Here is a 14,794-nt window from a genome sequence, read left to right on the forward strand (position 1 = left end):
GCCTGTGGCCACGCCATCGGCAACCACCACCACCTTTGTTGTGCGTAGCTGAGTTCACCGAGGAGCTGAAGGGCACCTCGGAATTGTGTTCAAGTCGCATCTCAAAAGTGAGTAGATGCGCATCGAGGCAGAGAAGATCAGCTCGGGTGGTGAGCAATGTGACGATCGGATCGTAGTCTGTGTCGAGGCCAGTGAAGAGGTAGGAGAGAATTTCTTTATTTTGCAGAGGTTGGCTTGCTGCAGCGAGAGCATCGACGAGCCTTTTTACTTTGTTGAAGTAGTCGGACATAGTGAGATCTTTCTTCTGAACAGTCGCTAGTTGACGCCGAATTTGTACGACTTTGGCCTGAGATTGAGACACAAACATGCGTTCAAGGGCTGTCTACACTTCATGGGAAGTACAAAGAAAAAGAACTTGCGACAAGATTTCAGGAGACGGAGAAAAAAGAAGAGCACTAAGAACAAATTGGTCCTGGAGGATCCAATTCTGATATGCTGGATTTGGTGGAGGAACTGATTGAGCGTTGTCACCAATATCTTCAACGATGTTGATCATCCTCGAGGGCGGCATGTGGGATCCATCAACAAAGCCTAGAAGTTGCTGGCTTTGTAAGAATGGAAGAATTTGAGCCTTCCACAGCAGATGATTCTCATGACTGAGTTTGACAGTGATCAAATGGCCAAAGGACGGCATCAACAGTAGTCCAGCGGAGGAGGAATTCATGGTGGAGGTGCTGCAGCTGGAGTTGTCGCTAGACATGATTTTTTGGGGGTAAAGAGAGGCTCTGGTACCATGTAATCAAACACTAATTGGGAGATTACCACACACACAATCGGTGGTAGCACTTGTTCAGTATATAGAGGTCCCGAATGTGCTACAGTACCATGCTGAGAAACATTCAGAGTGGCGCAACGAACTCCAAGTCGCCAGCAGGTAGTTGCGCATGATTACAGAGATGGAGCTACAATCAAGGAGGAGCTAAAAATGTGTTAACGACTATCAATCTAACGGCTAATTACTTGTGCTGATCAGATCATCCTTTAACAGAGGGGCCATCGTCAGGGCCCTACGCCTTTGACTCCGCCCACTTAAATCCGAAGGTCTCCGGGTTCAAGACCCGGAGACCCTCTCCAAAGGTAAGAATCAAGAAGACTGTTGTCGATTTGGTCACCGGACTATTATGGCTTCTGGAATCCCTCCAGAGACTCCGAGCTTCGGATCATCATGAAAACCTAAGCCTTCGGAGCCCGAAGTCATGGGGGAGCGAGCGACCCCTCCATAGACTAGCGGTATGGGGACCCCACCAGTCACCAACTACTTGCTAAGAAGTGATCGGCATTTAATGCCGAAGCAGTTGGAGGCTGACCCTTCAGACTCGATGGGACGGTAACTGTAGCTGACGACCAACTAAGCACTACGGTCACTTGCCACCAAGGTCACTGCCATGGTTGGGTGATGTCATCAGAGTAGTTGGAGGTTGACTTGGGCCTAAACAATGTTTTACCAGGCTAGCCTTAGGGCCTGGTTGTACAGTGATAACTTGTATCTCTACCAATTTTATAGGAGTATACTTGTACACTTACACTCTAGATTGTAATATAAATACTGACCAATGGGCACTAAGCGAAGGGGGGATTTTTTTTTATCACCTTAGGCATTCTCTTCTCTCGACCTTTTCTCCAAGCTTGAGTCACTTTAGTAGGTTTGCTCTCATCGCACCATGTTCGTGGAAGGTATTTTCTTCCATCAACAATTAACTTTTAAAATAGTTGGTTTAGAAACACAAAAATCATGCTTTAGAATTGTTTGAAAAATACTTTTCATAATCTCATACATTTATCAAATTTTAAACATATATTCTAGTAAAAAATAGTGATGTTCCTTGCTGCCCGTCTCTATCATTGCAAGCGGCCCTTGTTAATTTTTCAGATATATACTGGATCCGGGAGAACACAAAAATGTAGTTGGTGATATTTTTGACACTAAATCTGCACTACCTCCGATCCCAAATATAAGTCTATTTAAGTTAAACATTTTTAGCTTTGACTATCAATAGCTAAAAAAATTATATAGTTGATAACATAAGGTTGATGTTACTAGATCAATCATAAAAATATTTTCATAATATATAGCGCTTTGTATTTGAAATAATATATTTTTATAGATATTATTAGTCAAAGTGAGATGGACTGATAAACAAATGGAAAACTCCAGTTCCTTCCGATGGAGGCCCACACTTGCGGCCCATCTAAATAAAACCAACCATACCAAACTGCACCCATGGCGGGCCTACTCCTCCTCCTGTGGCTCTGCAGGCAACCGACCCCCGCCTCGCCTCGCCTCGCCTCGCCGCGCCGCCATTGCTGTCTTCTACCTTCGCCCATCACTGGTGTGCTCGCATGCATGCGCGCCTTCCGCAGTACGCATGACGTCGTCCGTCTCCTGCCGGTACGCTCTTCCTCCTCGCCTCCTCTGTTTTTCTTTTTTCAGCAACACCGTGTGCTCGGATCAAAATCAGTGCTTGCTGGGTGTTCGTCAGAATGCCTTCCTGACACCCTGACCCTCACAAGCACTAGTTTTCAGTAGCAGCAGCAGGGAGTCTAGGTGCCTACCTGCCTTCTGTCGAACGCATGGAAATGGCGTTGCTGTCTGCTTTACTGCAGATTTTGAAAAAATACATATATTCTAAATATGAATTGCAATAGGTTCTAAGAAATGGAAGAATACAATGTCGATTTTGATAAGTTTTGAGTGCACTTATTCACATCAATTTCAATTGAACTTAATTTTAAATATTATTGAATCATAATTCTATCATTTGAAAAGTCCCATACATAAATCATAACATTTTTTTAACATACAACAGCATGTAAAGAGTAAAAGATGTCAAACTAAACTAATAAAACCCAATTAATCATAAGTCTTACCCGATTTTAGATGCTGACAACAAGGTTGTCAAGATTCTACACACAGGATCATGATTCTATAAAATTAAGATTCACGGAGGGATCCGTATCATACCGGTTTCCTGGGATTGTAAAATCGTATGATTCTAAGATCCTGACAACCTTGCATGCATCTAGCTCCACCGGTGCTCTACAGTACACTATCCTATATATCTTATTCCTATTGACTTTGCTTCAAGTTCGTGTATCCATTGGAAATTGGGCGACAACAGCGCATGTTTCTTAGCTTGGCTACCTAGTGCATGCAAAACTACTAGCAAGCTCATGCATGATTTCATCACCACACGGAAATTGAAGGATGGATTTGGGATGATTTTATTTTGCACCTGTCACCTCTCATTGTACTTGCTGCCTGGATGCAGCATCAACACTAGAACAATGTTACTACTTGCTGCCCATAACCAATGTTGCTTGCCCAGTTAACAATCACAAACACAATGACCATGTTTTAGGAATCACATATGAATGTGGGGACGTTGGCAGTAGTGTTGTTGGAAACATAGTTTGTGATTAGCTCCTGTACAGGCCCCAAAATCGTATGGCATTTGTAACACTGCAAATGAGTTCACAGAGCTGTCCGAAATATATTGCTTTTTCTTTGTCGGTGATAGGGTCATTAGACCTGTTAACGGGCTTGACTGAAAACTGTGGGCAATGTTTAGTTATCCACCACATGAAACATTTGTGGAGGCCATCCCTTATATCTGAGCTTGAAACAATATTAACATCCACATGGGGATGGAGCCAGGCAGGGGGATACAGGGCCCATTTTGCAAGATGCAAAATATATATGCACTTGTATTCCTGTTGCAGAGCTGCAGAACGAATCCCTTCCTATATCAATCTATCTTTCTGTGCTTTAAACAACTTTAAATGTAGCTTGTTTGTAGGAATTTTCTGAATGCATTAAGCAGAATTCACTTAGTTGACTGGGAGGCAAATGAAATGATAGATATTCTTATACTCTTTTGTACATACCAAATCAGTATAGCCCATATATATCTTTATATCGACAAAAACGTTTCATGCCCAGCTATCGCTTGGCCGGATCCGGTATTTTAGTACAAAGAGTAAAACATGGGGAATAATAAAAATGGCAGGCTTGAAAGATGTAAGGGCAGCTGGCATCGATCGCTCCTCGCCGTTGGGTCAGTGAAACCTTCCGGTACAGGAACATTAACTTGCTGCGCTGCTTTACCTGAAATATGATGTGCACAGTTTGGTGAGAAGATAATTATATATGTCCTTTAAACTGGATATTAAATATGTAAGTATGCAGTTATAGATGCAAGAATTGAGTTTAGTAAAGTACAGATCGAACTGAATACTGTATGTAGCAGGAGTGCGAAATTAAAATTCACCTCCTGGATCCTATTATAATGTTCTACTGCTGGTAGAAGGCACCAGACTTGATGGCATCGTCGTTAGCTGCACCAAGAGCTGCCTCGCTGAGGTACTTGTCAGCAAGCTGCACACGCTTGACATTCTCCTGCTCCTGCACCAGCATGTGGCCGTACTCCAAGAGCTTCTCCACCGTCATCTTGGGCTGCTCGAAGGTCGGTGGGCCCTCCCGGGAGTTGACAAGCCTCTTGCCGATGTTCTCGACTCCGGTCTCTCCGACCCATTTGCGCACCTCGTCGTCGTACACCCGGGCACGCAGGGCACCGAAGAAGTCGATGGACTGCCCAGGGAAGGTGTCGACGATCTTGACAATGGCGTCATCGGGGACGTTGTCGGAGCGGAAGATACCCTTGGAGACACCGATCCGGTCCTCGCGGGTGGGAGCCCAGTAGAACTTCTCCATACGACCGTCGCGGATGAGTGGCGCGTACAGGGTGGAGAAGTCGTTACCGGTGACGATGATGGGCACGCGGGGGTTATCCTCCTTGTTGTACATGCCGGGGAGCTGCACGTTGGTGGGGTTGTCGGCGATGTTCATGAGGGTGGCGTTCACCATCTGGTTGTTCACGGTGTACTGCGTCGTCCCGCCCATGCGACCGGCGCCGGCGTCGAGATCGTTGATGAAGAGAGCGCACATCTTGCCCTTCTTGATGATGTCCGAAGCCTCACGGTACCGCTGCCTGATAAGCTTGGCCGGCTCTCCGGCGTTGCCGCTCTCCAGCTCTCCGGCGCTCATCATGATAGGGCTGTGGACAGGACATGATCAGCTAGAGCTAGCGTACGTCCATCAAGAGGCATGTACTATACGCCGAAATGGAAATAAATTAAGAGGAACCATTACGTACGTGATGCCCATCTTGGCGAAGACAAGCTCACATTGGAATGATTTCCCCTGACCCTTGCCTCCCCAGATACCCAGGATCAGTGGCACCTGATGATATATGTACATGTATTTTCAATAATTGGAGTTAATTTTCATTAATATATATTTGATTGGTGAAAGGAAAGAGCCTTCCTTGATTAATCAGCTAATTACCTTGATGTTTGGCAGGGTCATGAAGTTCTTGGAGAGGTGGACAACGAGCTTGTCCATGAAGGCCGGGGCGATGTACAAGCCGTCCATGGTGTTGTCCAAATTGAATCTGCAGGCAGGCAGGCACACAAGGCATAATGATTCAGTTGATCGAGTTACATTGAGCTGAGCATGCATGCGTCTCTCTCTCTATATGCTTAAATTAAATATGATTAAGGTGCATGCAGATGCAGTGTGCTTACTGTCTGAGCCCCTGGCTGATGTACTCGTAGGAGCTGAGCACGGCCTCGTGGGTGCCGTCACCCATGGGCGCCTGGAAGAGGGAGTCGACGATGCCCTTGCCCCTGGTGATGTCCTGCTGGTCGTCGGAGATGTCGTAGGCGAGGCCCTTCCACCGGTCCTGGTCGGTCTGCTTGCTCTCGTCAAGCTCCTTGGCCATGACCTTGAACCTGTTGGCGCTGGAGCTCTTGCCATGGTAGTTCACGGCCGCGGTCACCTGCTTCTTGAGCTTCTTCCCGAGGAAGCTGGTCGGTGTGGAGGCCTGCCAAATACGCATATCACATCCATCAATTAATCTGCAACAAGAAGAAGAAGTGGGCTGAGCATGAGATGTAAATGGAAGCACACGCACCGGGGCTCCGACGGTGGAGGAGAAGGTGGCCGCCATCTCTGCGCTGCTTCTTGGTTGAACGGAACGGTGATGGCCGCCGCCGCTGCTGCTCAGAGTATAGAGGTCGAGCCATGATAGCACTTAAATACAGAGCACGTGTGGTGCAAGCGTGTTTGGTCGGGAAGAGGAGGAGCGCCGCGCGCTTGTGGATCAGCTTCCAGATCACCCGGAGGCCACACGCTGAGGATGGGGTTCTGCACACGTGGCGCCATCCCGGCCGGCCAATAGGATGGCTAGCTTGGACTGCCAAGAGAAAGAAAGTTTGGGCAGAGGCAGAGGCAGAGGCAGAGGCTGCATTCCATCCATTTCTTGGCCTTCGTTCCTCGCCACTGAATCACCACAGATTAGAATCCGGCCATTTGCTTTCCTCTCCTTTCCTCTTTGCATGCCCAATCCTATTTTCTCCAGGCCAATGGTGGATCACCACAGAAAGCTTTTGCTTGCTGGATGAGGCATCCAAGATTTGTATGCTAGCTCAAGTACCACAAAAATGATTTATTGTTGCCGATAACCATCACCAAACTTGGGGCTAGGGCTGTCATTTATTTGATGCCACACATGCATACTCCTCCTTGTTAACATCAAACATGAAGGCTGGACGTTTTTGTTGACACACGCGAAAAAGGACTGTTAACCTTATTTATATATACTGCAATGTTATATTGCCTGTTTGGTGAAACCTCATGACAGGGCCAGATAAATAAGAGTCACACACTCATGAATATCTAATTTGTGGTGCATAGCTTAGTTCCTGGAAGTTTCTATTTGTGTTGAGTAGAGGCCACTGGTAATTCAATGGCTGCTGTTTGCTTAATACAACCTTTGTCCAGCACATCCTGTTTGCTAGCTGCTACCTGCTAATGATAATCCTGCCTTTTTCACTCAACTTGCTTAATACTGTCATTACACAGTATACAAGTTGGATCTTGCCGTGGCTCATATATATATATATATATATCTTGCATCGACAACAGTAAGCAACACCAACAAGAGGGACAAATTCTCTAAGCAGCACAGCATCAAAATTCTCTCACCTTCTTGCCCTATACAAGAATCAAGCGCTAAACAATAATTTACGCACTAAACAACTAACTCCTCCAAGCTACTTACTTTTAGAAGAGACTGCCTTTGGGTTGGTTTTTGTTTTTGCCGAGCAGTTTTTAGCCTTTCAGAAGGTATATATCTTGTAAAGAAGCTGTTTTGTTCTGTAGAGGAGTAGCTGGTTTTAGAGCCCAATATAATGTGTTGGGCTGGCATTTTCCTGCTTCTGCAAATGATTCCAAATGATTCTTCACAACTTGAAAGCTGGACCAACACAAGTCTAGCTAGGAATATATATAATCTCCAATTAAGTCCATATATATAGGAATTAGCAATAATGAGTCACTTTCCTCGACAAAACAATAATAATCCATGTGCAGCTCTCCCTTGGATTGCATCCAAACACCAAACGAGTCAATCACTGATCACAATAATAATTTTGATTAATCAATTAGTACCTGCGATAGACAACCAGCTAGCATGCATGCATACATACCTGTGCATAAAAAATTAATACCTCTCACAATCGGATTATATTCCATGATATATATATATATATAGTTTTAAATCTTAACATATATGCGAGTATATATGGTAGCTGCAAATTAATCTAATACACTTGGGGTACTCATCAGTTGTAGACGCAGCTGCCGTCGTCGCTCCTGGCGGTGGGGTCGAAGTTGGCGGCCTTGGGGTCGGTGCATCCCTCGGGGACGGGCACGCCGACCTGCTGCGCCGCCTTGCCGTAGAAGGCACCGGTCTTCATGGCGTCCTCGTTGGCTTCACCAAGAGCTGCCTCGCTGAGGTACTTGTCCGCGAGCTGCACGCGCTTTACGTTCTCCTGCTCCTGCACCAGCATGTGCCCGTACTCCATCAGCTTCTCCAGCGTCATCTTGGGCTGCTCGAACGTCGGCGGGCCCTCCCGGGAGTTGACCAGCTTCTTGCCGATGTTCTCCACGCCCACCTCGGCCACCCACCGCCGCACCTCGTCGTCGTAGACGCGCGCACGGAGAGCGCCGAAGAAGTCGATGGACTGGCCGGGGAAGGTGTCGACGAGCTTCACGATGGCCTTGTCGGGGACGTTGTCGGTGCGGAAGATGCCCTTGCAGACGCCGATGCGGTCCTCGCGGGTTGGCGCCCAGTAGAACTTCTCCATGCGGCCGTCGCGGATGAGCGGCGCGTACAGCGTCGAGAAGTCGTTGCCGGTGACGATGATGGGCACCCGGGGGTTCTCCTCCTTGTTGTACTGCCCCGGCAGCTGCACGTTCGTCGGGTTGTCGGCGATGTTCATCAGCGTCGCGTTCACCATCTGGTTGTTCACCGTGTACTGCGTCGTGCCACCCATGCGCCCGGCACCGGCGTCGAGGTCGTTGATGAACAGGACGCACATCTTCCCCTTGCGGATGATGTCCGCCGCCTCCCGGTAACGCTGCCGGATCAGCTTTGCCGGCTCACCGGCGTTGCCGCTCTCGAGCTCTCCAGCGCTCATCATAATGGGGCTGTCCCAAGTAAAAGAATTTCGATCACATGCTGGTCAGTGACCTCTGGATGAGATGATCGTCGACATGACGTCAGAAAGAAGCCAGCTTAGCTTACTTGATGCCCATCTTGGCGAAGACAAGCTCACATTGGAAGGACTTGCCCTGGCCCTTGCCTCCCCAGATACCCAGGATCAGAGGGACCTGAAAAATTAGAGAAATTAATTAGAATATTGCCTGAATAAACTAGACCCAAACAGTTAGAGAAATTAATTAATGTTGGTCAGATCATGTGATAAGTTCAAGTCCTAATTATACTGGTAATTAAGTTGAAGAGCATGCAGTACCTATTTAGCCTTCCTTATACTTGTCACCACAACTGTAACTAGCCTTACCCGAACTGGTTTTCATCCAAATATATTTGAATGGGTTTTGGAACCAGAAGGAAATCTAACTCAAAAGCATCGTTTGGATTTTTTTTTTCCAAATGCTTTGAGATCTTGTAATTTATCCGCAAATTAAATTGTCCGGAATTTGTTGGAATTTCAAATTAAACCAAATTATTTCCTCCGCTTTAAATTTCTACCAGGCCGTACCTGTAACGCGACTGGTACTGAGTTCAGTGGTTAGTATCAAGTCTAGGCTACAAGTTTTATGAATCAGCTGTATGTTCTGAAAGAAAAGCTTCAGAATGATGTTAATGAACACACGAACAATTAGTGGCATTCATGTTGGTTGGTTACTAGTACTACCTTGATGTTTGGCAGGGTCATGAAGTTCTTGGCAATGTGGACAACGAGCTTGTCCATGAAGGCCGGGGCGATGTACAATCCGTCCATGGTGTTGTCCAAATTGAATCTGCAGGCAGCCACACAAGGCACGATGATTATTCAGTTGATCGAGTTACATTATATTATTGAGCATGCATGCATCTCTCTCTATACACGCGCGTATATACCTTATATCTATTTTGTGGGTATGCACACTAACTATATGAGCTACGCACATGCAACTGTTGTCAATCGACAGCATCGATGAGCCAACTCTCACCACCCATACATGGTCAAAAGCTGGTCAAAGGAATCCTACCATCCCACCACCCCCAAGCCCACTGGATGATCGAGCACGTTCCTATCTCGTGAGCAGCGATTGTAACCAGTTGTAACTACGTGCATAGAGAGGTTATAACTATAAGTATAGAGTGATTTCAACTACCCGTTGTAACTATACGCATAGAGCGGTTACAACTATATACATAGCGAGATTGCAACTTATCTGTTCAAGCTGACTGATTGCAATTAATTACAATCATATTGCAATCGACAATGTTGTAACTATATTATTCAGCATCTTGTAACTAGAGTGTCTATCATGTTATAACTAGTCCACACTCGACAATGCATGTCGTAATTAGATTGTCTACTATATTGTAATTAGAGTGTTCAACATGTTATAACTAGAGTGTCTATCATGTTGTAATTAGTACTCGCTCGATAATGCATTGTAGTAACTAGAGTGTCTACCATGTTGTAACTATGTTGTTCAACATGTTGTAACTCGGTTGTTTCTGAATTACAATTGACAACCCAAGTTGTAACTGTAGTATAGCACAAAGCGCAACTGGGTGACTTACATAGACATAACTCAGTTACGATCCTAAAACTTCATCAAAATATAGCTTTCATTAATCTCATTTTGTTAAGCATATTTTTTCCAATAATATGCTTCAAACAGATCGAAAATCGGATATATGGTTCTAGAGATATTGCATTTTAATGATTAAAATCAACAAAAGATTTCCTACATGCATGCATGCTTTCTCTGCATAGGGGTTGCAATTATGTATTTCTGAACACACGGTTGTAACTGGTCTACCTATCTCCAATCTCCCCTTCCCCACCCCATGCACTTTAGCCCCTTTGCCACTGGCTTTCACCCTCGTCTTTGCTCTCCCCACAGCTCCTTCCCTATGTGGCAATCCTACTTCATCTTCGGTAGTTAATCCACCATGGTCTCCTAATTGTCTCTCACTTTCTTGATGCCCCCAGCGCCTTCACTGACCACCACCTGTCTTTGACCCCATGTATCTAGTAGTGGCATTATCTCACTGCATTGCCGTTCCACCACCTCTGCCTCCCGCCACCAGATGACACCCACCCTAACCTTTCATCTATGCCTAGAAGCCTCAAACCTCGAACCCTAATCTGGCGGCTTGCTGGAGAAGAGGGTGACCCCTCCCTGAGCATAGATTTTCAAGTGCATCGAGATGATTTTACCAAAAATAATAATGCGAACGATAGGACAACGCTTTCACTCCTTTCCTCTGAGCTAAACCTAGACCTCTCACTCCCAATCCAACCTCCCCTTCCCCACCCCACGCGCTTTGGCCTCCATGATATTGCCATGGACAACCAGCTTTCACTCATGACCAATTTCCTTTGATCTCACGGCTCTAGTAGTGGCACCACCACTGCCTCGCCATCCCCATCACCTCTGCCTTCCACCGCCGTACCACAGCCACCCCAACCTTCCCTCTCTAAGCTCGGGACACGCCCCAAGCACTAATTTGATAGCTCGCCGGCACAGTGATCAACAATGCCTCGAATGATTTTCCCAAAGATAATCATGCGAACAATAGCTACTGATTCAGTTTTGTCAATCACACCAACTTAGGTATGTGTATCACACTTATGGAATCTTGCATTAGTATAGCGTAGCTATGTCAGATTTAATTTGCATGCATATATATGTGATTTAAAGGTCGTGGTTGAATGGGACTCTCCAAGCATAATTAAGTGTTGCAGTTGAATCGGAGTATTGGCATGTGTGGCATTGTGAAGGAATAGGAAGGATTGAGCTGTGCATGTCACCGAGAGTCGTACACATACACGTGCCAACTTGATACAACATCCAACAATCACATGATAGAAAAATGTGTGGGGGTCATGATCGACCTGTTGTTGACTACCGAGCTTGATCATTTAATTTCAATTTGTTATTCAATAATTAATATGCATGCATATAGCAATGTATTCAATCCAGACTCTTTCCTTCCATGTGGCAATGTTAGATACGCACAGGTCAATGGCAGACCTAGAGTGTAGTTCAGGTAGGTCTCGGACTATTTTGAGATTTGGTCCAAATTTAATTCAGTATGTAGGTTAGCTCACGATTTGTCCAAAGAAAAATGAAAAAAAGTCTAATTAGTTGCCTACCCAACGCTCTAGTACTGGATCCGCCATTGGTACATGTAAATAGAAGATAGATTGATCACATGTTCTTTTACGTTTAACAGGGACCCACAAAATTAAAGATAGGATGTTTTGCTGTTTTTGAGAGATTTTTTAGGATTTTTTTTTTCCTAACGTGCCTCATTCTAGATCACCGTGAAGCTTTTAAAGAAGCCCCCAATTAGTAATAGTATGATATATGATATGATATATATGCGCTTAAATTAAATATAATTAAGGTGCATGAATGCAGTATGCTTACTGTCTGAGCCCCTGGCTGATGTACTCGTAGGAGCTGAGCACGGCCTCGTGTGTGCCGTCTCCCATGGGCGCCTGGAAAAGGTAGTCGACGAGGCCCTTGCCCCTGGTGATGTCCTGCTGGTCGTCGGAGATGTCGTAGGCGAGGCCCTTCCACCGGTCCTGGTCCGTCTGCTTCGACTCGTCCAGGTCCTTGGCCGCCATGACCCTGAACCCGTTTTTGAGGTTGGACGGCCTGCTGCCATGGCAGTTCACCTGCTGCTGCTGCTTCTTGAGCTTCTTCCCGAGGAAGCTGCCCGGCGTCGAGGCCTGCACAACAATGAATCTATGAGTACCACTACCTCCTACTGTTGCTTTCAGTATGAACCGTAAGTCAAGTACAACTCACTGATGAAAGTAAAATAGGTGGTCAATACTTAATAAGTATGACAAAATATATATAGTGTATCATTTTTGTAAGTCTACCAGTACCAGTACCTGTTTGTGCTTAACTTTGAGCTGCTACAACATTAGGTAACTTGTAATTAATTAATTCACGAAGCCGCGTTAGGGATGTTTATTTTCTTCATAATTAAGCAGGATTAGATATCGAGTAGCGAGTGTACGCACTGATCGACAAGAAGAGAAAACGAGAGCGAGACAGACAGATTTGTGCGTACGTACCGGCGCTCCGACGGTGGTGGAGGAGAAAGCAGCAGCCGCCATCATCATCAGTACTATGCTGCGGTCTGCGAGCTGAGCTGAGATCGATCGATATCGATGTGTACACTAGCTAATATATATAATTAGAAAGGGGATCTCAAGCTGATCGGTGAGCTTGCTGCTAGTTCTTGCCTGATCGAGCTGTTGCTGCTGCTGCTTCCCTTTTATAGGATCGAGTTGCAGGCAGATAGATGCATGCAGCAGGCTCTCGATCCTTCCCGATTCACTACTCCACAAGCCCATGCATTATGCATACATACATGCAGACATACACTGATAGATGAGTGGTGATGATGCGATGCGATATTGCGATTAGCATGCAAGTGTGTCGCGATCCTGCACTGCACTGCAAGTGGTGATCGTACATGCATCATGAATATTCTAGAGCGGCCGTGTATGAGTACGACTGGACTGATACGATGGATGACTTGCTTGATTGCATGAGGTACCCTAAGCTCAGGCTCAGCTGCTGCAAGACGATCAGAGCCACACGCTGTGGATTGCGTTGGGCCCCGCCCTTCACCCCTGCCTGCCTCCAGATCAGATGCAGGTACGCACGCAGTCGCAGCGCACAAATCAAGGCCCGCCCGCTTGCTTACTCTATCCATCACCCAACAGCTCTTACTTATCTAGGAGTACATAGCTTGCTGGTGCCAAACATCATATCTATCCCCTGGTGACAGATTTGCTGGTTGGTGTCTTTGGGAGTATTAAATTTGTTCCTAGTAGTCTTCGTATTCATCATGTCAATTTAAGATGAAGTGCAGTATTGGATTACTTTCGATCCAAATTTTACTAATAAAGTGATAGTCATACAGACTTGCAAAGTGAAATATGTTATGCCATCCCAAAGACAAGGATGACTAGGGTTTCAATATAGATATTAAAAGTAAATGTCCACTCAGCAAATGGATATTTAAGCTATTGAGTGAAGATCGAATGCTCAGAAACATTAAGCAGTTGGGAAGCAAAACTCCCACTCAATTAGAATTAATTAGTCCATCAACCCCTGCGCCTGCACGGCCTAGGAATTTTAGAAGATACATATAGTAGAAATCGTCTGTACGCTCAAGATATATGATTCCGAAATCAATAGACAGCATTTTTAATAATGAGTGAGATGGGTTGGCTGGGCTAAGAAAAGAGGGTTCTGGCCCAGATGGAGTTCAGGGTTTAGATTGGATTTAGGAATATCAGGAAGTTGAAAGGGTTCAAATTTGAACAACATACAAAAACTCAAGAAAAAAAACAGAAGACTCCAAAATGCAACATGGTTTATTTTGTGCATGTTTTCAAAATTTGGAAAATTTAAATTTGGTGTATATGCTGGATACTTTACTCGTATTCACACACTTAAGTTTGAATTTGTTGTAAAATGTGAAAAAGTTCAAATTTTTAGTGATTTTTAGGAATGAGCCGAAACACAAGTCTTGTGGATGGTCGTCTCTTTTCCAGTGAAGTCCAAATGTGCCTGATTATGTTGTCTTTCTGTTGATTCTTCGATTCACACTCAAACGACACTATGTACGAAAACCATCAAGGTTAGCAGCATTAATCAATAATGTTGTACAAAAACCACCAAGGTTAGCAACATTAATCAATAATGTTGTTAATTTATCAATAATAGATTTAGAGAATTGACGCTAAAATTAGAATACAATAACTGGCATCAATAGGCTTGAAGCTTCCTACGAGTTTAGTCCATATGGTTGGGGATTCACTTTTGGGAATAGGAGCAAATTTTGGTCAGGGTTGCCGCTTTGTATTGAGTCATTTGATTTTGTTGAAATGATATTGTTTTTGACAAACAAAAAATATCCCTTTTATCTAATTAAGTTATTTTCAGGAGAGCCTAAGGATTGAGGCATTTGGCCTTGCTGAAAAAGGATGAAGAAAGAAAGGAGACACTCAAGTCTTGCCATTATTTGGTGGTCATTGCCATGGAATTCTTTGAAAATCATGGGTGAAGGTTTAGTAATAGCTATGTATGCGCTGCTTGAATTTTTCTTCGAAC

General features: G+C 45.0%; 2 protein-coding genes across 3 annotated transcripts; both read right to left on the minus strand.

Annotated features, from left to right (window-relative positions):
* Positions 1–3,908: 3,908 nt before the first annotated feature.
* On the minus strand, positions 3,909–6,192 carry LOC133887282 (ribulose bisphosphate carboxylase/oxygenase activase, chloroplastic-like). Of its 2 annotated transcripts, none has more exons than XM_062327223.1 (6): positions 6,033–6,192; positions 5,644–5,942; positions 5,405–5,510; positions 5,214–5,299; positions 4,361–5,114; positions 3,909–4,166 (listed from the first exon to the last, which is right to left on the minus strand). In XM_062327223.1, exons 1-6 carry the CDS (start codon positions 6,066–6,068, stop codon positions 4,026–4,028), a joined length of 1,422 nt encoding a protein of 473 aa, XP_062183207.1. In that variant the 5' UTR covers positions 6,069–6,192; the 3' UTR covers positions 3,909–4,025. The 2 variants fall into 2 exon arrangements, with proteins under 2 accessions (XP_062183207.1, XP_062183206.1); XM_062327222.1 differs by having other exon boundaries at positions 3,909–4,165; positions 4,329–5,114.
* A 1,365-nt stretch (positions 6,193–7,557) lies between these two features.
* LOC133887317 (ribulose bisphosphate carboxylase/oxygenase activase B, chloroplastic-like) lies at positions 7,558–12,831 on the minus strand. Its single transcript, XM_062327248.1, has 5 exons — positions 12,742–12,831; positions 12,083–12,387; positions 9,343–9,448; positions 8,709–8,794; positions 7,558–8,611 (listed from the first exon to the last, which is right to left on the minus strand). Exons 1-5 carry the CDS (start codon positions 12,787–12,789, stop codon positions 7,744–7,746), a joined length of 1,413 nt encoding a protein of 470 aa, XP_062183232.1. The 5' UTR covers positions 12,790–12,831; the 3' UTR covers positions 7,558–7,743.
* Positions 12,832–14,794: the final 1,963 nt, after the last annotated feature.

The sequence above is a fragment of the Phragmites australis genome, chromosome 12, assembly GCF_958298935.1.
Source record: "Phragmites australis chromosome 12, lpPhrAust1.1, whole genome shotgun sequence".
Classification (NCBI taxonomy): domain Eukaryota; kingdom Viridiplantae; phylum Streptophyta; class Magnoliopsida; order Poales; family Poaceae; genus Phragmites; species Phragmites australis.

Coding starts and splice junctions, on each gene's coding strand:
- LOC133887317 (XM_062327248.1), bottom strand. CDS start 12,789: ATGATGATGGCGGCTGCTGCTTTCTCCTCCACCACCGTCGGAGCGCCG. Junction 12,388..12,741: donor CCACCACCGTCGGAGCGCCG/GTACGTACGCAC, acceptor ATTGTTGTGCAG/GCCTCGACGCCGGGCAGCTT. Junction 8,795..9,342: donor TGACCCTGCCAAACATCAAG/GTAGTACTAGTA, acceptor CTAATTTTTCAG/GTCCCTCTGATCCTGGGTAT.
- LOC133887282 (XM_062327223.1), bottom strand. CDS start 6,068: ATGGCGGCCACCTTCTCCTCCACCGTCGGAGCCCCG. Junction 5,943..6,032: donor CCTCCACCGTCGGAGCCCCG/GTGCGTGTGCTT, acceptor CGTATTTGGCAG/GCCTCCACACCGACCAGCTT. Junction 5,115..5,213: donor TTCGCCAAGATGGGCATCAC/GTACGTAATGGT, acceptor TCCTGTCCACAG/CCCTATCATGATGAGCGCCG.